Genomic DNA, 21,344 nt, shown 5'->3' with positions numbered 1-21,344 from the left:
TCTTATTTCTCCTTGCTATTCTTTGGAACTCTGCGTTCCAATGGGTCATTCAGTTTTAATCCTGTTTTCATCTCTATGTGTACAGCAGTAGTTTTAATAAAGAACTACTGAGAGAAACAAAGAATTGTAATCCCCCCATCACTACTATTTAATGATTTCAGCAATAATTGATACTCCCGATGGTCAAGGGGTTGAGTGTGGCTACCTGCAAAGAAGATAAAATATGGCGTGCCTGCTCGCTGTCTCCGCCCACACCGCCGCTGCTTAGGGCCCGGCTTCGCTCCTCCTGCTTCTCCGCCTTCTTGCCTGAGCGCTGCACCCCCGGCCGCCATGGGGAACGTGGCCGACCGGAAACTGTACATCCAGGGCGTCCTGCCTGGCGCCAGTGAGAACGAACTGAAGAAGGCATACAGAAAGTTAGACAAAGAATACCATCCTGATAAGAATCCAAATGCTGATGGCAAATTCAAAGAAATAAGTTTTTCATATGAAGTACTATCAAATCCTGAGAAGCGCGAACTATATGACAGATATGGAGAACAAGATTTTCGGGAAGGTAGCGGTGGAAGTGGTGGCATGGATGATATTTTCTCTCACATTTTTGGAGGAGGTTTATTTGGCTTCATGGTCAATCAGAGCAGAAGTCGAAATGGCAGAAGAAGAGGAGAAGACATGATGCATCCACTCAAGTATTTTTAGAAGACCTGTGTAATGGCAAGACAGCCAAACTACAACTTAGCAAGAATGCACTCTGTAGCGCATGCAGTGGCCAAGGTGAGAAATCTGGAGCTGTTCAGAAGTGTAGTGCTGGTTGGGGTCGAGGTGTCCACGGCATGATCAAACAGCTGGCTCGAGGAATGGTACAGCAGATGCAGTCTGTGTGTTCTGACTGTAATGGAGAAGGAGAGGTAATTAATGAAAAGGACTGCTGTAAAAAATGTGAAGGGAAGAAGGTGATTAAAGAAGTCCAGACTCTTGAAGTCCACGTAGACAAAGGCATGAAACATGGACAGAGAATTACATTTACTGGGGAAGCAGACCAGGTCCCAGGAGTGGACCCAGGAGATGTTGTTTTTTTGCTTCAAGAAAAAGAACATGAGGTGTTCCAGAGAGATGGGAATGATTTGCACATGACATATAAGATAGGACTTGTTGAAGCTCTGTGTGCATTTCAGTTCACATTTAAGCACCTTGATGGACCTCAGATTGTGGTAAAATGCCCCCCTGTCAAAGTAATCAAACCAGGATGTGTTCTTATAGTTCAAGGTGAAGGAATGCCACAATATCATAATCCCTTTGAAAAAGGTGATTTTTATATAAAATTTGATGTGCAGTTTCCTGGATCAACCTAGACAAGCTTTCTGAATTAGAAGATCTTCTGCCATCTAGACCAGACGTTCCAAATATTATTGGAGACACAGAGGAGGTAGCGCTTCAAGAATTTGATAGCACTCAGGGCTCAGGAGGTGGTCAGAGGCGTGAAGCCTATAATGATAGCTCTGATGAAGAAAGCAGTAGCCATCATGGACCAGGAGAGCAATGTGCCCATCAGTAAACTATGCAAACAAATTGCACAGGTGGATTTTCTTTCCACATTGGCCTGGTTTGTTTTCCGCAATCCAGCTGGAGCATCTGGTCAACCCAGATGAACTGATGGACATCTCTTGGTCTATGTGTAAGTTTTTAAATTGGTATAGTATCTACAGAGTGTATAATTTAAACTCACCACAAAGCTTTACATCTTCATCTCAACTGTTCTATAGCAGAATAAAACACTTGAAAGGAAACAAGACTCCCTTTCACACATGGGTTATAAGTTTCAGTCCTGATATCTATGTTTGATTTTTATCAGTTTTGTGTAGATTTTATGTTTCATATTTTAAATTCAAATCCCACATTGTAAAGTTTGTGTACAGTTTGTCCTGAAGCTTTGTGTTTGGCTGCACCTGCATAAGCTGCTACAAATAGAATAAAGAATTTCATAGTCTGTTTCTACCATTTAGATGCATGGAAAAATGGGCTTTGCACACAATGGGTTTGGAGCTGACTGGGAACAATGGAAAAAATACCATTAGCTGAGCTGTGGTTATAAAGTTTTGGGTGGGGGTATGTTTCTTTTTCTTTCTTTCTTTCTTTTTTTTTTTTTTTTTGGTACCATCTTGTGAAAGGTTTCTGGAACTGAATAATAAAAAGCAGTTGGTGTTTATTAAAATAAATAAATAAATAAGGCATGCTTGGAGTCCCTTAGCTTGTGAAATTACCAAGACCCATTATTTCAGCATGGTTGTCTCTAGGCCAGCTTCAACACAAGAAAAAAGGACTGGTAAGATGCCCTCCCCTGAACAGTTTAATTTGTTTGACACATCTTATTGGTAAAAGCTCAGGTGAAGGGATACTGAAGCCGGACGAGGGCTGGGATCTCTAAATATGTTGAAAATGTTATCTGTTCTTTCTCAAATATGTCTCTCCCCTTTAGGTATTTGCTCTGTGATAGCCTTTTCCCTTGGCAGCCGTTGAGTCTCTGTGCCTCGTATTTCAAAACCGATAAGGAAAGACGAGACCTTCCTGTGCTGAGCGGGGCACCTGGGGAAGAGAAGCCATATGTGACTTGGGCTGCGTAGCCTCAGCCAGTGCTTGCCCACCTCCCCCTGTTGTGCAGGCCTCGCTTGGCTAGACAGCAGAAGGTAACAGAGAAGGAGAAAATAAATGGGCTTTCTCTGAAGGACTCACACATGCACTCTCTCTAGTGATCTCCTTATCTGCACACTTGGCAAATTCTTTACAACATCTGATCAAGGAAGGACTTTTTTTTGATGTTTTTGCATGTTCTAGATTTACTGCCCTGCTGCTGGGATATGGTGAGATGCCCTTATCAGGAGCCTCTTCAGAGCCTTTTCCAGATGGCTTGCAAAGGCTGTTTATTTTTAAAGAAACATCAAACTTGTCCTGGAATATGGCTTCTCTGGAGCTAAAGCAACATTTGCATAAAACAGGAGAGTAGATGCCAGATCCTAATTCAACTGTGTCCCTTCTCTCTCTCCCCTTCCTGTCTCACCCTAGACTTCCCATCATGTTAATTCTGCTGTCAGAACCACTCCGTAAGTCCCCAGGATCAGGACTGAGCTACTGGAAGGGAAGCTCCTCATGGCCTCCAGGCTTCTGCCTTTCCAGCTGCCTTGAGCCTGACTCTGTCAGCCAGTGCTGGGAGGCTCACAGGTGGAAGGAGTTGGAGATTTTTGATCTGCTTATTACTCAAAGGCTTCAAAGCTCTGATCTATATATCTACCATGATCAGGATCTCCAATAGAGTGGGGGAGGGGGCAGGAGAGGTGTAGGGGGAGGCTGATTCACGTGAAAGCAGACACCTGGGCAATAAAGCTGAAAACCCCCACTTCTTATCCATCCCTGTATCACAACTCCCAGTACCTAGGAAGTCATAGCATTTGCATACCCATCATAATGGGTTCTCAATGAGAACCTCTTCCCAAATTCATGTTAATAGCCCCCTTCCTATTGTCCTCAGCCTTGCTGTAATATGCCAAACCTGAACCCTTCAACATCAAGGTCAATTATGTTCAAAGTACCTATGTATTTCCAAACTTGGAGAAGACACCCCCCAAGTGGAAGATTCCTGAAGCAAAACCTCCCATACTGGACAAGCCCTGGACCTTGAGGAGTTTTTATAGAATCCAGGAGTCAACCAATATCTGACTTGGACTCTGTTTGCAGGAATTCTTGATCTTTAAGGGTTACACCCACACATATATATGCACACACACACACATTCCCTGGTTAAACCTGGTCATCTTGAATACTGGGGTAGTTTGCTTGGTTTATCTTCTTCCACAGGAAAAAAGCGGTGATTCAGACTCTATAAACAACAACTGGTGGTCTGAGAGCTAAGGCAGGATTAAGAGTAGGATGAGGTGGAAAACAGGCTGACATCCTAAACGCATTGCATCCAGATATGTGGACTTATATATAAATTCTAGAGGGTCAGAGGCAGAAAAAGGAAATGATATGTTGCTTTTCAGATATGTGATCTTGGGTACATATTTTCTCTGAGCCTTGGGCTCTTCATATGTGAAAACAATGATCATACTCACCTCCCAGAGATATGATAAGACGTAAAGGCTAATGGCCAAGTGTTATATGAATGTCAATAACAACAACAATGATAACAAAAATAATAACAGCTGCCACCAAGAAGGGAAGTAGGGAAAAGCACTGCAAAAGAAGTAGAGTTACCTGGACAGCAGAACTGGAGAAGCTGCCTTAGCCTAGGTAAATCTGCACTTCCTTCTCTTGAGATAAGAGGGCTGCTCCTTCTCACCTTCCACATTGTTTCTCTACTCTAATGCTCCTTTCTCTTCTCACAAATTACACAGACTCAGCTCAGCAAATGTTTGTTCCCCACAATGGCTGCCAGTCTGGCCGCTTCCTCACCGACCTTGGGGATTTGTGTGGATCATAGTATCAGTGACTAATGCAGCCCTAGAGGTCAAGTAGATGGACACAGTTTGAAAGAGAGAAAGGATTCCTCCCATTTCTCACCAGCCTGCTCCATTTTCCTTCCCTGCTTAAGCTATCCTATCTGAAATATAGTGCCAAGATCGAGGGATATAAATTTCCGCTCTACTTAGACCTGGTCTAATCACACTTTATATTTTCTGTTCAATTCTAGACACTTTGTTTTGTAGAAAATATTAACTAAGGAAGAAAGAGCAGGATGAGGAAAGATCTGGAAATCAGGTCTTAGGAGAGACAAATTAAGGAACTGGAAATGTATATTACTCGAGGGGTACACATGACAGCTCCCTTCAAATATTTGGAGGCACAGCCTGTGGAAAACCAATTAAGAGCTGTGTGTTGCCCCCAGAAGGCAGCAAAGGAGTAAGCTCAATGGATGCAAGTCCTAAGGAGACAAACTCCTATTCCATATAAAGAAGTATTTTCTAGTATATAAAGCAGTTCAAAATCAGGGGAATCTCCCTTATAAATAGTGATCTCCCCATTGCAAGTGGTACCAACTCCAGAACATTGTAGTGAAGATTGAATGAGGGTATAAAGGATAAAGTCTTTACATTCCTTCCATATCCAAGCTTTTTGTTGTCCTTTTGCCCACTTTCATTTGTCCCACTTTAATTCTCTAAGTCTTTCGCAGAGTGGCACCAGTGAGGTTGAAATAAGCAAGGAATGCCCAGCAGTTTTCAGCTTCAGCAGTGATATATCTTGGGAAACTCACTGACCTAAGAAAAAACAAAAGACTCTTGGATTATGTTCAGGAAGTGTGTGGGGGAAAGAGAGAAGGGAACAGATTCCATCTCTCTCTATGAGCTAAGAAGCAGCTAGATGGCCATCAAAATATCCAAAGGCAATGTTGATTTGAAAGCTGGGTTAGTAGTTAATGGTATCTCATTACTGGTGTTTCTCTCTACATCTGCCAGTTCAGCTCAGTTGCTCAGTCATGTCTGACTCTTTGTGACCCCAAGGACTGCAGCATGCCAGGCCTCCCTGTCCATCACCATCTCCCAGAGTTTACTCAAGCTCATGTCCATTGAGTCGGTGATGCCATCCAACCATCTCATCCTCTGTCGTCCCCTTCTTCTCCCGCCTTCAATCTTTCCCAGTATCAGGGTCTTTTCAAATGAGTCAGTTCTTTGCATCAGGTGACAAAAGTATTGGAGTTTCAGCTTCAACATCAGTTCTTCTAGTGAATATTCAGGACTGATCTCCTTTAGGATGGACTGTTTGGATCTCCCTGCAGGCGCAGGGACTCTCAAGAGTCTTCTCCAACACCACAGTTCAAAAGCATCAATTCTTCAGCACTCAGCTTTCTTTATAGTCCAACTCTCACATCCATACATGACTACTGGAAAAACCATAGCTTTGACTAGATGGACCTTTGTTGGCAAAGTAATGTCTCTGCTTTTTAATATGCTCTCTAGGTTGGTTATAACGTTTCTTCCAAGGAGTAAGCATCTTTTAATTTCATGGCTGCAATCACCATCTGCAGTGATTTTGGAGCCCAAAAAGATAAAGTCTGTCACTGTTTCCCCATCCATTTTCCATGAAGTGATGGGACAAGATGCCATGATCTTAGTTTTCTGAATGTTGAATTTTAACCCAAATTTTTCCCTCTCCTCTTTCACTTTCATCAAGAAGCTCTTTAGTTCTTCTTTGCTTTCTGCCATAAGGGTGGTGTCATCTGCATATCTGAGGTTATTGATATTTCTCCCAGCAATCTTGATTCCAGCTTGTGTTTCATCCAGCCCAGTGTTTCTCATGATGTACTCTACATATAAGTTAAATAAGCAGCGTGACAATACTTTGACGTATTCCTTTCCCTATTTGGAACCAGTCTTTTGTTCCATGTCCAGTTCTAACTGTGGCTTCCTGACATGCATACAGGTTTCTCAAGAGGCAGGTCAGGCAGTCTGGTATTCCCATCTCTTTAGGAATTTTCCACAGTTTATTGTGATCCACACAGTCAAAGGCTTTGGCATAGTCAATAAAGCAGATGTTTTTCTGGAATGCTCTTGCTTTTTCGATGATCCAACGGATGTTGGCAATTTGATCTCTGGTTCCTCTGCCTTTTCTAAATCCAGCTTGAACATCTGGAAGTTCATGGTTCACATACTGTTGAAGCCTGACTTGGAGAATTTTGAGCATTACTTTACTAGCATGTGAGATGAGTGCAATTGTGCAGTAGTTTGAGCATTCTTTGGCATTGCCTTTCTTTGGGGCTGGAATAAAAACTGACCTTTTCCAGTCCTGTGGCCACTGCTGAGTTGTCCAAATTTGCTGGCATATTGAGTGCAGCACTTTCACAGCATCATCTCTTAGGATTTGAAATAGCTCAACTGGGAGTCCATCACCTCCACTAGCTTTGTTCGTAGTGATGCTTCCTAAGGCCCACTTGATTTTGTACTCCAGGATGTCTGGCTCTAGGTGAGTGATCACACCATCATGATTATCTGGGTCTTGACGATCTTTTTTGTATAGTTCTTCTATGTATTCTTGCCACCTCTTCTTAATATCTTCTGGTTCTGTTAGGTCCATACCATTTCTGTTCTTTATTGAGTCCACCTTTGCATGAAATGTTCCCTTGGTATCTCTAATTTTCTTGAAGAGATCTCTAGTCTTTCCCATTCTATTGTTTTCCTCTATTTCTTTGCACTAATCACTGAGGAAGGCTTTCTTATCTCTCCTTGCTATTCTTTGGAACTCTACATTCAAATGGGTATATCTTTCCTTTTCTCCTTTGCTTTTCACTTCTCTTCTTTTCACAGTTACTTGTAAGGCCTCCTCAGACAGCCATTTTGCTTTTTTTCATTTCTTTTTCTTGGGGATGGTCTTGATCCCTGTCTCCTGTACAGTGTCACGAACCTCCGTCCATAGTTCTCCAGGCACTCTGTCTGTCAGATCTAATCCCTTGAATCTATTTCTCACTTCTACTGTATAATCATAAGGGATTTAATTTAAGTAATATCTGAATGGTCTAGTGGTTTTCCCTACTTTCTTCAATTTAAGTCTGAATTTGGCAACATCTGCCAGAGTTCTGAGCAAAAACACCTCTCCCCATTGCCTTTACAATCCCTTAAACCTTAAAAAACCCTTCATTAAGCTTGCAGAATTGTGTGTGTGTGTGTGTGTGTGTGTGTGTGTGTGTGTGTTGGAAGAAAAGGAAAGTCCTTTCTCTCCAGGTTCATCTACATAGTAAGATTACTATTCACACACATTAGGGACCCATGAGCTTTTCTCTCTCCTTTCCCAATCAAGAGCTTCAGATCTCAAGAGAGAATGGACTCTATGATTCAGAAAACAGCTCTCACTTCAAAAAAAATCAGCTTTCCATGTCTTTGGTACTCTGTGAAGGAGAAGTGAAATGGAAAGAGGCAGTAAGGGTGCTGAGTGAGACCCACTCTGACTGCAAAAAACCTATGTATGTCTGGAGCCCTGCCTCAGTTGAAAGGAGAGGATGGAAGAGGACTCCTGACCCCAGAGAAGAATCTGAGTTATGTCTCAGCAACTGAACAAACATTTACACTTGTCACCAAAAATAAAACTGGAAACTAAATTTGAGAATTCTGGGGAGAGGGAAAAAAGAGAGAATCCAGTCGTTTCTTGTTTTCCAAAGGAGAAATCTGAGATTGGGAGCAGTTCAGCCCCTGGCCAATGCAGAAGACTTAAAAGCAATAAGTATTTTGTACTGATTAAATTAAATTCAAACCTAGGACCCTGTTTTTCAGAGAACTGCGTGTAAGAGGGCTGGAGGAAAAGAAAGAGTAAAGCAAAACATTTTTCCAGTTTCTACATCCCTTTGACTTAGAGACAGTATTCAAAGAGAGGAATTAAAAAAATAATTTTTTTTCTCTAGTGAAACAGAGAGAGTTTTTCATAAAGGGAGGATTCTGGAAGACACTCTGATTATTTTTGGTAGATTTATTTAACACACTTTTTTTTTTTTTTAAATATGATGTTGAAGAACCCAAAGCAAGGACTGATATTGGGTAATTTTTGGCACTTTTGGGCACTGATATTGGGATGCTTTTTTTTTCTTTTGTTTTGTGTCTGTCTCTCATTACATTCTAGGGATAAGCACAAGCTCTTTTTCTTTTTTCTACTCAAGGTGGGAAGACTCAGGTAAAGCCTACTGAACTCTGATCCAAACACCAAAATGAAAACCAGGGGGGGGGAAAATCAGCTTTCCAGATCTTTGTTACTCTGTGCAGGACAAGTCCTGTTTGGGATTGTTTTGCTTGTTTTGCTTTCTCTTAATTTTTGCTTTCCCAATGAGTGCACAGCCACATGCCACCCAACATGGAGAAATGACTCATAACTTGCCTCCTTCCTTTTCATTTCTATCCTGGGAATTCTGTAGAGATGGATTAGAGGGAAGTATTTTTAGGAAAAGGCCCCCTTCCTTTTCATCTCTATGCAGACAACTTTTCCCGAAACTTCATTTTATACCACTTAACAGTCAAAACATAAATTCCAAAGAGTGAAGAGAAAGAGAACTTTCCCAAGCAGGTAACAACACTTGTTTCCCTCAGTCTTTCTCTGACTGTTGCAGCCACATGTGCAGAACTGTGTACAAGGTCTGTTTGAATGCAGTTCGGAGGCATAAGTAACAATATTTGTTTAGGTCTTTGAACGTGTGAGGGAAGTTGGCATCTCTTTGGGAATGTGTCAAGGTGTGGATTTCAACAGGTTTTGAAATGTGTGGCAAGGCAAGCATGCAAACCCTTTCAAAGGTGTCTTTGCAATCCCCATCCAATGCACCCAAATCACTGAATTTGAATTGCTGAATACAGACCCCCTGCAGGATTAGGAACTTGCCCCACCCCACCCACCCTTCAGAGAAGGCGTGGCTCTCTTGCCTTCCTCTAACTCAGGGTAGTGTCCCTCCCGCCAGGCCCCAAAGGTGGGGATTGAAAATTGATTTCTGAAGAATGACTGAGTGTTAATTGAAGAGACAGCGGAGTAACTGGAAGTGGTGGAGGGTGGGAAGCTCGGGGCTGGGGAGCGTCGTGGGACAGCTCTTTCTGCCAATTGCCAGCCTGTTTCCTCACACATGCCTCGGAGGCTTTTCTTCTGCACAGCTTGTTGTCCACCTTCTGCCTCTTCAGACTCCCCAGCCCCCAAAACATTAGCTTCCAGCAAAGGCTGTGTCTGAAATGGAGAATCAGAGAACTCTGGTTAAAACTGTCAGAACCATGCCTAGGACCCTTGAACCTTTGAGTTTTTTCAGGTCACTGCTGAGGAATTCCCTTCCCCAACTCCGTTCTTCTTAGGGGGCCCTTGATCTAGAAATCTAACCCCAGAGAGGAACTCCAGGAGCTGGAGGAGATTTTTTTCTTTTCCATGACACTTCTCACTTCCTTTTTCTTGCTTTAAGTGAGGTTCCTGTTCTGTGACCAGGATCCACATGTGTAGAGCTACAGTGGGAGTAAGCGAGAGGATGTCATTAATTCCCAACAATTCCCAACAATGGTAACTAGCCACACCAGAATGGATGATCTTCCCAAGAGTTCTGAGAAACTTCCAGTAGGTAACCATTATCGCCCTTGACTTCCGTTAAGCATTAAAAGTAATGCTCCCCTCAATGTTCTCTTTCAGACCCAAACAAACTTAAGCACTCCTGTGTGTGACTTCACTTTATTGGGCCTAGAAGGGGAGAACATCCCAAACGTTTTCAGAAAAGGAAACCTTGGTCCATTGGTGTATAAAGGACACTGCACCCTGTGGAGTTGAGTTGAGTGACGGGAAATAGAAAGGAAGGCTTGTTTGCAGCAGAAGCACCTGCCTAGATATCCCTGCAGAAGGACAGTTTCTTTATTTTCTATCAACATTTCTACCAATCTAAACATCCAGCTGGGCCTTCAAACCCTTGACATTTCTAAAATTGAGTCTTTTCTTGAGTTTACACTTGCTACAGTAAAGGAAGCTCAAACAAAACAAACAAACAAAAGCTCTATGGGTGAGCCCTGGAAGCACACTTGTTCTGGAGCTGCAAAGGAAACTCTGTCATTAGCCTGAGATAATACCTTTAATGAATGAACGGAAGTCAAGGAAGAAAATGCCTCCTAAGTCCCCATCCATCTGTTGCCCTACTTTCATTATTTTCGTATGAATCCATTGATCATGGTAACACTCTTGGACTAATTAAACGTCTTAAACGACATCGTTTCAGAACACCATTTTGGGGAGTGAGCGATTTCTAGACAAGAGGAATTTGCTTCAGTATTCACTTGTCCAACAAATATTTACTGAGCATCTACTATGTTCCAGGCATTGTTGAAGGCACTAGAAATGCAGCAATGAGCAAAACAGAAATCTCGGCTTTCATGGATCTTACAGTCTAAAAAGTTAGGAAGTTAGAGGCTACTTTCATATGTGGATGCTGGTAACATGCATGTCACTTCTTTATTGTCTTAGGGCTTTTAGTATCTTTGGGAAGAGAGTCCAAGCTATTACAAATTTACCAAATTTTTCTACCATTAGATGTAGTTCAATGACACTAATAACATGGCCCTTTGCAGTCCTGGATCATGTCCCCAACCTGACAGTCCCATTTTAGCCAATCTCCAAACACCCCTTCCCCAAAAAGACAATCATTTGCTGAGCCGTCTCTCCTCTGGGAGGCCCAGGCACTGGTCCAGCAAGAGTGGAGAGACCAGGGCATGACCCCACGACCGGGACCCTTCCCCCGCCCTCTGGCCTCCCCTGGACAGGCAGCTTCTCTGGGGCTGGGGGGTGGGGGGCTGCAAGCCATTCAGGGCTGAACTCTCCATGAACCAGGAAGGGAAGGGGGTGGGGGCTGCGGAGCAGAGCCAGCAGGAGCTGGCTGGGGAGGCCAGGCTTCTGGGCAAACCTCTCTGGCTGAGTAAATACTGAGCTGCCTCATCTCCAAGGTGGGGGTTGAAACGGAGCTGTCAGGCCAGAGTAAACTGAAGGGAGCTTTGGGGCCTCTGAGGAACAGAAGGCACATGTTTTGTGGGGCTCCCTCCCTCCTACGTTCTCCCTCCAGGCAGAGAGGGTTATAGGGCTCAGAACTGTCTAGACCCAGGCCAGTGATCTTGAGAGCTGGAGGAAACTGACTGGAGTGGGTGGGGGAGAAACAGTAATTTTGATTAGCTCTAACTAAGCCTGTAGACTATATCCAACATGATGCTCTCCCCACCCCTCCCTATCCCAGACCAAGTTTAACATTCTTTCTCACTTACATCTTCTCAGAAGGAAGGATGAGTAAAGCTGTAGTGAGATAATGCAACTTATATTAAAGACTGGGAAAGCAGGCACACAGAGGTTAAATGACTGACTCAAGGCCGCCCTTGGTAGAGGAAGCTCTGGTCTCCTGACTTCCTACAAAATTCTTTCTTCTCTGTAGCACCTGATCTACTTATTTCCCAGTGAAGAGAATGACAGTGGCCAAGAGGTCCTACTTTGAATGGAAGTCAACAGCTGCTTGAGCCATTCTGTTCTCCCAGGAATGGACATTAAATATTTTGCATCTCCAACTCTTGTTCTATGAAATTGCAAAAGATGAAGCATCTGGAATATTCTGGTTGAGTCATATAAAGGAGGCCATGCAAGGAAGTTCATAGAGCTAGGACCGAACCATCACAAAATAAAATCTGGTACAATGGCAGGGAGTGCCAAAGTCATGGACAACAGTGAGAATGTGCTCCCAGAATTATGCAATGAGACTGTCTGGCCCAAAGTATGTCTCATTCCGATGCTGCACTTGCTATAAACTAGTATTCTGTGGGGCTACCCTGAACATTTTCATTCATGACTGTTTTACTTCCCAGCAGCAAATTCCATGGTTATGGTACCACATGAGTCTGCAGGTACGGTGCTGGACGATGAAGGTTAGAGAATGTCTGCTTCTAGCATACCAAGGCCAAGCACACCTTAATAAAAAATGTCTTATATGAACACCTAAAACAGAAAACCTCTACTGTACATACACTGCCAGGCAGTGTTCTAAGCTTGTCTCATGTATCTCACTTATTCAACTTCCCTCATTTTACATCTGAAGAAACAGAAGCACAGGTAAACTGATTAACTGGCATAAACTCACTCATCCAGCTGATAAGAGAACCACACTGAAACTAAAGGGATCCACACTGAAAACTAAGCTACGCAGAGCCCTTGCCCTCCACTACTCTAAATTAGGAACTCACCATGTCTGCCTTCAGGACTTCTGACCCACCCTCCCAGTAGAGAAGGGAGAGACAGTGCTGGAAGCCCAGGACAACTCTCCTCTTCTGCACGTGAGTGGGCTGAGACCTGAAGGAAGGGATCTCAGCCAGACCCACCTGAGTGTTCTCAGCGGCTAAGAAGGGAATCCCCTCTACCTGTCCTTAGCTCCAGAACCTGTCCCTGGTCTCATCCACCATTCAGGGATCAGACAAGGCATGAGGGTGAGAAGTGAAAATGTGTGTGTACCCCAAAGGGTCAAGATGTACCCTGGAATTGATTAGGGACATGTTCCCTTTAATAATTATAGGTGTTATCATAGCTCACATTTGTTTTTTAGGGACTGCTCCCTAATATTTTATACATATAAACCTATTTATTAATATCAACCCTATGAAATAAATGATGCCCATCTTGGAGAAAATTAAACTGGGCAACCTGCCCAAGGCCACAAGGCTGTGAGAAGCAGGTCCCACCATGTAGCCTCCACTCCACCCAACCCTCTGAAGGATTTGAACCCATATATCTTGGCCTTCCTCTCAGGTTCATCTGGATCTCTGTGCTCTTAGTCATCAGAAGATGCCCCCAGCCTCCCCACCTCCTCCAAGCCCCATCCCACCAACTCCCCTCCAGCAGCCCAGTGGTATTGGTGCAAGGAATATTCATAACAAAGACATCCACGTTAAAAGTAAGAACTTCAGGGCTTTTAAATCTCTTTTTTCTTGTCTCTCTCATCTAGATCAAAGGGCCTCACATTGGAAGAACAAACGCTGAAGAAAAAAAGCAAATGAAAGAGGAAAAGTTCACACTTAGGGCTGAGAAACAGATGGTGCAGAGGGTTGGGTGGAGTGGAGGCTGCATGGTGGAGGAGGGGTTGGGAGCTACTCCTCAGAAACCTTGACAAACTTTCAACCTGAGAAGAACTTTCCCTCCCAGGAAGAATCAAGGTGGGGGGGGGGGGGGCGGCGGGTGGATCTTTATTTCAAGAGTTTTATTTTCAAAACAGGAGACTTTTTGGAGATCTTCTAAATGGAGGTGTTGGAATAGAGGTCTTTAAATTTTGCAGAAAATGTGTTTTCAGAGTTCCTGGTAAATAGAATTCCCTTTGCTCCCTCAATGGCTGTGAAAAAACCACCTATCTGAAAGGCATGGTGGAGACTATGATGGAAGCAGCATGTCATCTATTTTGGAAAGTTTAACAATGTGTTTTTGCTTGTTTGATTGTTTGTACCAACCACTCCTTTGTCATTTTAGATAGGAAAATACAGTGACCTTTTGTTTCTGCAGTAAATAACTTCTGTGTAGACCAGTCTGAGGCCTCAGATAAGTAGGATTTGGGAAGAGTACAAAGCAGGAAAGGAGTTAGGATCAAAGAGGATGGGGGGCGCTCAGATGTATTGTGGATTCTTTTGAGGACGCCTGTTAACAGAGAATTTTGCCCCTCATCCCTCCATGGGTGGGGCGGGGGTGGGGAGGAATCAAATGGTTCCTTCTGCTATGGCCAAAAACCCGATAGACCAACCTCCCCTAGGCCCTGTGAGCCCCAGTCGAGGTCCAGGGTCATCATCCTTTGGGTCCGGCTCTAACAAAAGGTCCTTCCTCCTCCTTGATTTTCTGCCCAGTGGTCCAAAGTTTGCAGGATCCAGAAATACCCCAACTAGAAGGCTCTGTCAGCTGACATCGAATGGCTCCAAGAAGGGGAGTTTTGTTTCCACAGACACTGCTCTGTGCCCTCTGTCAAGGTGACCCCTTTGGGGAAGCCAACCTTGGTGGCAATTTCAATTAAATGCAGAAAAGCAAACAGATTTATTTTTTTAAGACAGAGGGCAAAGCATCAGCTTCTGGGAAATCTGGGCTTCCTCTTCCAAACCACTTGTCTTCTTCTCCAGCTGGACTGTGCAACTATTGATAACTTGGCCTCTCCTATAACAGCACCAATTTCATTAGGAAGCAAATGCTCGGCGTTTCTTGAGCACACTGCTAGTCTTTTTCGCTCCTTGTCTTCCTTTGAAAGGTCAAGAAATCAATAGATGGAGTGGATAAGACGCCCCCTTGGTCCTGCTGCCCGCTCCCAGCTGTCCCGGTCCAAGGCACTTGGCCTCCCGGGATCCCCGGAATCAATAAACCGCAGACCCGCGTTCTCTGGACTGCACTTCGGGGCGGGAAAGCTGACGGTTTGCGACCGTCTCGGCGCTGCCCGACCCAGGCCCCCTTCCCTGCCCCCGCCTCCGCCGACCAAAGGGGCCCTGTGGTCAGTGGGACCCGCCGGGAGACAATTGCTACCCCCGCGGGGGCGATGTCGGCTTGTTTGGAAAGCCCGGGGGCGCTTCGAGGTAAAAAGGTCAGCGCGGGACTGGGGTTTACCTCCTCCCGCCCACCCCAGGCCCTCCGGGCTCCAACCTGCCGCTGCCTCCCCCGCAGCCCAGCGACCCCTCGGCCTTTTCACCGCGCCTCCCGCGCCGTCCAGCGCTGGAGACCCGGGCGGTCTCTGTGAGCCGGATGGACCGCACATCGGAGGCGGCGGGTACGGCCAGAGTCTCCCAGCCGCGCCCGCTCCCGGGCGCCGATGTCCCGGTTGGGTGGAAAGGCGCCGGTCCGGGGGCGGGAGTGGAAGGGTTAACCTGTGTGCCAGTCTGAAGTTTGTCGGGCGACCCACCCTCTGACTTTCTCTAAGCAAGACCTGGCGGGGAACGGGACAGTACACAGCCTTCCCAGCAAATATTTACTGAGGCCCACTCTATGCCAGGCCTCGCTCTGGATACGGGGGAGGGAGGAGGGGGAAGGGGTAGAGGGCCCTTCCCTTCGCCTTTCCCCAATTCCTCCTCTTTTCACACCCTTTTCTGTTCTCTCCAAACAGATCCACTAGTCTCCTTTCCTGCCTTCCTCTGAGGACGGTCTCCGAACTCTTTCCTCCCCACCGCCTTTCCCCTCTAGGTCTTCCCACGTTCCTCCAATGACCGGAGGGCTGACGGCTGTCAGATTAGAAAACCTAGGACCCGGTTCTGCCTAGGCCCCACCCAGTAAGTCCTTCTCTTTACCCAACTGAGATCAGAAAGCTCAGCTGCTTCCAACTCAACCAACTTGCATCTACTCTTTCCTCATCTCTCCCCCAGCGCTCTTGGAGAGAGAGCCTCCTTTACCCCTAGACAGAGGAGCAGAAGAGGCGGGAGGAGGGGAAAACAGACTTTATTGAAATGAGGTAGCTGGAGGGACAGAGAGAACCCGGTTGCTTGGGGCTCAGATTTCCGGAAAGAGTGGTGTCTCCACTGTCCCAAGGTTCAGAGAAATGCTTGATATGCTGGTCGGAGCTCTCCCCGCACCTGGGCCTCCCTGGGCTGCACCAGGGATGGGGGTGGAGATGAGGAGGAAGGTCCTGGCTTTTCCAGGAGGCAATAAATAGGGGAGGAACTAGTGGGGGCGAGCCTGCGCCTTCCTGGTAGAGGCTTGCTGGGGTCCAGCCTCAAACAACATTCCAGAAGTCTCTGAAGTACCAAGTTCCAAAACACTTTGGTAGCTTCGAGACGAAGTCGCGGGGGGTGGGGGGGCAGAGGGCGGGGCAGGTCTCAGAAAACAACCTCTGGAGGCCGCTAGTGCAATATAAATGTGCCAGGAGGGGGTTAATAGGGTTCGATGGGGTGGTAGGGGGAGCTTTTTGGTCTGTCACAAGGCAGCTGGTGCTATTGTAAAGTCTGTGGCAACTAGAGAGATTAAGCATTGGTCATATGCCAGCACCCAAATACCTCCCACACAGGAAACCTTCTCTCTGTCCTGGGCCTAGAAGGGGGAGTTAGGATAAGAGTGCATGAGAGGAGAGTCCTCGAAGCTCAAAGGCACTGGACTGAACAAATGGAAGTTGGAAGGGAAAGGAGAACCCGGGAGGTTGGGACTTGCTCCCACCCCACCCGAGGGCTGATCTCCAGATTAGAGGCAGAGGGAAGCCCTTCCCTCACTTTAGACAGGTTGGGTCTCCCATGCCTCTGGTCCCCTGTAGGGTCCCCAGCCATCAGCACCCTGCCCAGACTGGAGGAAAGCAGTCCCCCATTCCTCCCAAAGGCAGCTCTGAACTGGCGCCCCAGCCTAAGTAGTAGAGCTGAGGCCGAGATTAGGGAGGACAGAGAAGAGGGCTGGACGGGGACTCCTCAGCGCTCCGGTGCTGAGGAGTCCCGGGTGGGAGGTTTAGTTCAGGAGGTGACGGAGCTGGGCGAAGCTTCCGGGGAGGTGCACGTGGACTGGTCGGAGGTGTCTCCAGTCGCCTCCTTGGGACAGCCTGGAGGGGCTGGGGGCACCCGGCCTCCCTCCCGCTCGCGCTTCTTTTGCTTCATGCGCCGGTTCTGGAACCAAATCTTGACCTGCGTCTCGTTGAGCTCCAGGGTGGCAGCGATCTCCACCCTCCGGGCCCGGCTCAGGTACTTGTTGAAATGGAACTCCTTCTCCAGTTCGGTCAGCTGCCGAGTGGTGAAGTTGGTGCGGAGGCCACCTGGAGCGCCCAGGCCCAGCTCGGACACCTTCGCTAGGGGCGGGGCGAGAGAAGGGCCACGTCAGTTCTCTTCTCTTTCTCCCTCCCCTCCCCTCTGCCCCCCAGCCCCCGCCAGCTCTGCACCCCCAGTCACCATTCTATCCAGCTTCAGCTCTCAAAGTTCCCTTGGATCACCAGGCACCCCTCCAGGCGACCTGGAGCAGCCCCCCACACTTCCACCCCCCCAGCTCCCCCTCCTCGGAACACCAGGTCTTGGGCCTGCGCTGAGCACACAGATCAGGAAGTGGGGGTGTGTGTGGAGACTTACTCTTAAGGATAACTGGGCGCTCGCTGGGTGGGGAGACCCCACCTGACCTGAGACTGAGCACAGTGCTCTTACCTGCCTCTACCCGGTGGTGCAGACAGGAACCCAGCCCAGGACACCTCAGTGCAAAAGCAGCAGAGCCACTCTGAGCCCCCAGAGAGGGACTGGCCACGTCTGAGCCCTACCTGTCTTGGGTGGGTTCCTCTTAACCTTCATCCAGTCGAAGGTCTGGGCTGTAGAGGTGCTCGTTTCTGACGCGCAGGCCGATTCCTTGTCCTCGGAGAGGAGATCAGCACAGGCCGGTGCAAAGCTCCCTGTCTGCTCGGTCCCGTAATGGGGCTGTGGTGGAGGGTAGGGCCCCGGGCCCACTCCAGCGGTTCCATAGCCGTCGGAAGACAGGGCCCCTAGCTGGGCCCCATAACTTGAAGGATGAAAATAGCCTCCATCTCCTTCCAGCTGGCCCAGAGGGTAGTACTGAGAAGACCCGTAGCTGGCACTGCAGGCAGCCGGGGAGTACCCCGAGGCCGCAGAGCTGGGGAAGGGCAACCCTAACGCCGAGGGTGGCTGTTGGGCCGGATAGCCTGAGTTCTGCTGGAGTGCAGAGCTGGGCAGCCCCCCACCGTAGCGAGTCTCGCCTGCATAGCTGTCAACAGCGGAAGCCGAGCTGGGGGGGAAGGAGGTAGGGGCGCTGTGGGCGCTGTAGGCGCTGGGTCCCCGGTTACAGAGTGGGTACTCTAAGAAGGAGTTCATCCTATTATAGTCCATGCGTGGAGGCCGCAGGAGGGTCGGCCCGTTTTGGGGAGACACCCTCTTGCCCTACAACCTTTAGGCAGTATGTCACAGCGCCGAAGCTTGCATCCATGGCCTAACCCAGCTCGCCTGGGCCAGCGCTCCCCCAGGAAGGGGGTAGGGAGTGGGGGTGGAGGGGTGCATGTGATCTCTCCCAGGCCAATGGGCGCTGCGGGCCACAGTTTGGCAGCCCCAGCGCCCATCCATCACCCCCCAAGCATTAGCATGACAAAGACACTTCAATCACCCGCAGCCCATCCATCTGAGGGCGACATGGAAGCGTCAAAAACATCTTTCTTCAAAGACTTTTGGAAAGAAGGGACCGGAGGGAGAGGGGGCAAAAGTTAGAGGAATATTCAAGACTTTCCTCCCCTCTCAGTCCCCAAGGCCTTCAATAGGCTCCTAGGTTATTAGATTTGGACAAATTCAACCCAGCTGCCCTTCATTCTTCCCACCACCCCCCCCCCCCCACCTCACAAAGGAGCAACCCCCTTCCCAAGTCTGTAGACCAGGAGATGGGGAATCCAGCCTCCTTTGCCCAGAACTCCCACTCTGAGTTTCTTTCTCCTAATCTGGGGTGATGGGCTAGGACAGCCAAGTGAGGTATGTTGTCTTGGACCAAATGGATGACTGTGAAGAAAGAGGGTGCAAAAACACCTAAGGGTGTGAGGCAGGGCCTAGACTCAAGAGAAAGAATTCATTAAGTGAGGGGTGGGAAACTGGCATTTCAAGGAGCAAGACAAGATGACAGAACTGCGGAGAAGAGGATGAGAAATGCCCCATTCCCCTCTCCACCTCTCCACATAACCACTCTCTCCTCATTCACACATCCATTTCTCTCCCTCAGCTTCTTTTTATATTCTCTCTGTCTCAATCCATCTCTCTGTTCCTCCATCTCTCTCCATATTTATATTCCTTCCCTACCTATCCATCAACTCATCTCTCCGGATGTATTTATCCTCTCTCTAGCCATCCATAGCTGTAGCTGGCTCGCTCACTCAGACTCAAATAACTCCCTGTGTCTCTCCAGAGAGCCACAGTGAGCACAGAGCTAGGTGATGTTTACTTACAGGTGAAGAGAGGGAATTTTTATTCTTTTCCTGAAGTGTTTTAAACTAGTGTAGTGCATTCTTCTGGTTCCTTCCTGCCCCACACTCCTCTCCCCCAAAATCCCAAGCCTCAAATCCATAAATTCAATAGCAGTTACATCTTAAAGATTACTCAAGTTTCCAATGAATTTTCTAGAATAGATCAAAGGAGTTTGCTTAGAGAATGGGAGCTTCCGTGTGGCGGTCTTGAGGCTCAGGAGGGGAGCCTCACCCCTTTCAGCTGGGTGTGTCTGTTGGGTTCTGGTTGGGGGAGGGGAGGAGAACAGGAAGTGCCTCCTTCACTCTGTTCAGACCGAGATGGAACTGGAGGGAAGCTCTTAGGTAGGGCCCATTGATTCCCCTCCTCCAGACTCTGGGGACAAGAGCTTGGCGCAATCTAACACCCACACTCATTTGTAATCTGTCAGGGTGTCTGCCTGGCTGAGGCCTGAGGCCGGGGCTAGGGCAAGTCCAGGAGGGCAAGAGTTCAGAGGAGGATCTCTGTAAACAACTGAGCAAAGGAGAGGAAGGGAAAGCAGGTGGGACAGGCCCGGAGAGGACCCTCAGAACTTCTCAGGTTTCCCCGCCCCAAAAAGAGCAGGGTAAGTCCTCATCTCTCTGCAAGGAGGCCCAACGTTGTCTGTCTCAGTCTCTGTGTTGCTGCTCCCTCTTTGTTTCCCAGTTCCCTTGCTTCGCATGTTCTCTCCTACTTTCTGTCTCTATCACCAGACTCGCACTGCCTTCCCCTTTTCTTAGTAACTGTGAGCCTTACTTGGCCCCCAACTCTGAAAAGGCTTAAAGCATTTCGCAGGACCCCTGCTTCTCTCCCTCCTCATGTGTACTCAGCTTCAGAGGAGCAGGACAAGTTGTGGGGAGGAACCAGTTGGCAACTCCTTTAAGAGAGATGCAGTGGGTGAGGGTGAGAGAATGTTCAGTGCCAAGTGATGAGGATGGACAAAGGAAAGGAGGGTTGAGGTGGGAGGTGGAAGTTGGGAGCAGGCGATGGTTGCAGAAGGATTGAAGAGAGAAGGAGTATTGAGGTGAGAGCAAGCATATTTCTATTGCTCTTTTTGGGTTTGTAGATGCTTCCAACTGTTTCCTCTCACTTTAAGATGTCCTCCACAGAGGCCTTTGGAGAACAGGGAAGTAGGGAACCAGGGTTTCCCTTCAAACCTCCCGTCTGAGCTAGGCCTTTATCTGACCTAGCTGCCCTTTTTCTTGGGAGACTTGAGACTCCACTTTCCACATTTCCCTCCCAGGGAGAACCTCCCCACCTCATCCCTCGCTCTCCTAATCAAGGAAACAATTTGAGGTCTAAAAGAGGAAGTAAATTCCAAATCAGATTGATAAAAGAGTAGAAATCATTCTGGGAGTTGGGGAAATGCAGTCTCCCTCATTAATAGCTGAAGTCACCAATAGTCTATTATAAATACAGAAGGAAAGGGGTGGAGCAAAAGTGCCTCAAGTTGTACTATCAAGTGCAGTAGCTGTTTAAGCCTCAGCTTCCCAATTCATCCCTGAACCTTGCTACCTTCTCCTGTGTAGCAGAAAGATGAAAACTTTCCAGATTTCCTGCTGGCTTCCCTGGTGGCTCAGCAGTAGAGAATCCTCTTGCAGTGCAGGAGACATAGGTTCAATCCCTGGGTCTGGAAGATCCCATGGAGGAGGAAATGACAGTATTCTTGTCTGGGAAATACTATGGACTGAGCCTGGTGGGCTACAATCTACGGGGTTGCAAAGTCAGACATGACTGAGCAACTAAACAACAACTCCCAACCCCAGCAGAAAGGACTGAGAGAAAAGGCAACATGGGTTCTTAGGTTCCCAGTCTCTTCCTACTTAAAAGAAACTTCACTGGCCTCTGGCTTGAGGAGAAAATCTATGGAGCCTGGATTCCTTGTTAAGCCCACAGCTGAGGGCAACCAAAACAAAGTAATCCCCATCTGAAGTAACCTGTGGTCTATAGGATTATCTGGTT

The 21,344-nt window shown here is 47.4% G+C and overlaps 1 protein-coding gene and 1 pseudogene across 1 annotated transcript; one reads left to right on the top strand and one right to left on the bottom strand.

The window, feature by feature from the left end:
• Nucleotides 1–330: 330 nt before the first annotated feature.
• LOC133056030 (dnaJ homolog subfamily A member 2-like) lies at nucleotides 331–1,555 on the top strand (annotated as a pseudogene).
• A 15,334-nt stretch (nucleotides 1,556–16,889) lies between these two features.
• HOXB1 (homeobox B1) lies at nucleotides 16,890–18,254 on the bottom strand. The gene is made up of 2 exons (XM_061141116.1): nucleotides 17,675–18,254; nucleotides 16,890–17,218 (listed from the first exon to the last, which is right to left on the bottom strand). The coding sequence occupies exons 1-2, from the start codon at nucleotides 18,252–18,254 to the stop codon at nucleotides 16,890–16,892; spliced, it is 909 nt and encodes a 302-aa protein (XP_060997099.1).
• Between the last annotated feature and the right edge of the window lie 3,090 nt (nucleotides 18,255–21,344).

This window comes from Dama dama, chromosome 5 (genome assembly GCF_033118175.1).
Source record: "Dama dama isolate Ldn47 chromosome 5, ASM3311817v1, whole genome shotgun sequence".
Lineage (NCBI taxonomy): Eukaryota > Metazoa > Chordata > Mammalia > Artiodactyla > Cervidae > Dama > Dama dama.
The sequence above is the reverse complement of the archived record's forward strand: the minus strand, read 5'-3'. Positions and strand labels throughout refer to the sequence as shown.

What these genes read in the sequence shown, in the direction of transcription:
- HOXB1 (XM_061141116.1), bottom strand. Translation starts at nt 18,254, where the DNA reads ATGGACTATAATAGGATGAACTCCTTCTTAGAGTACCCACTCTGTAAC. An exon ending in GAGGAACCCACCCAAGACAG is followed by an intron (nt 17,219 to 17,674) that starts GTAGGGCTCAGA and finishes CCCCGCCCCTAG; the next exon opens with CGAAGGTGTCCGAGCTGGGC.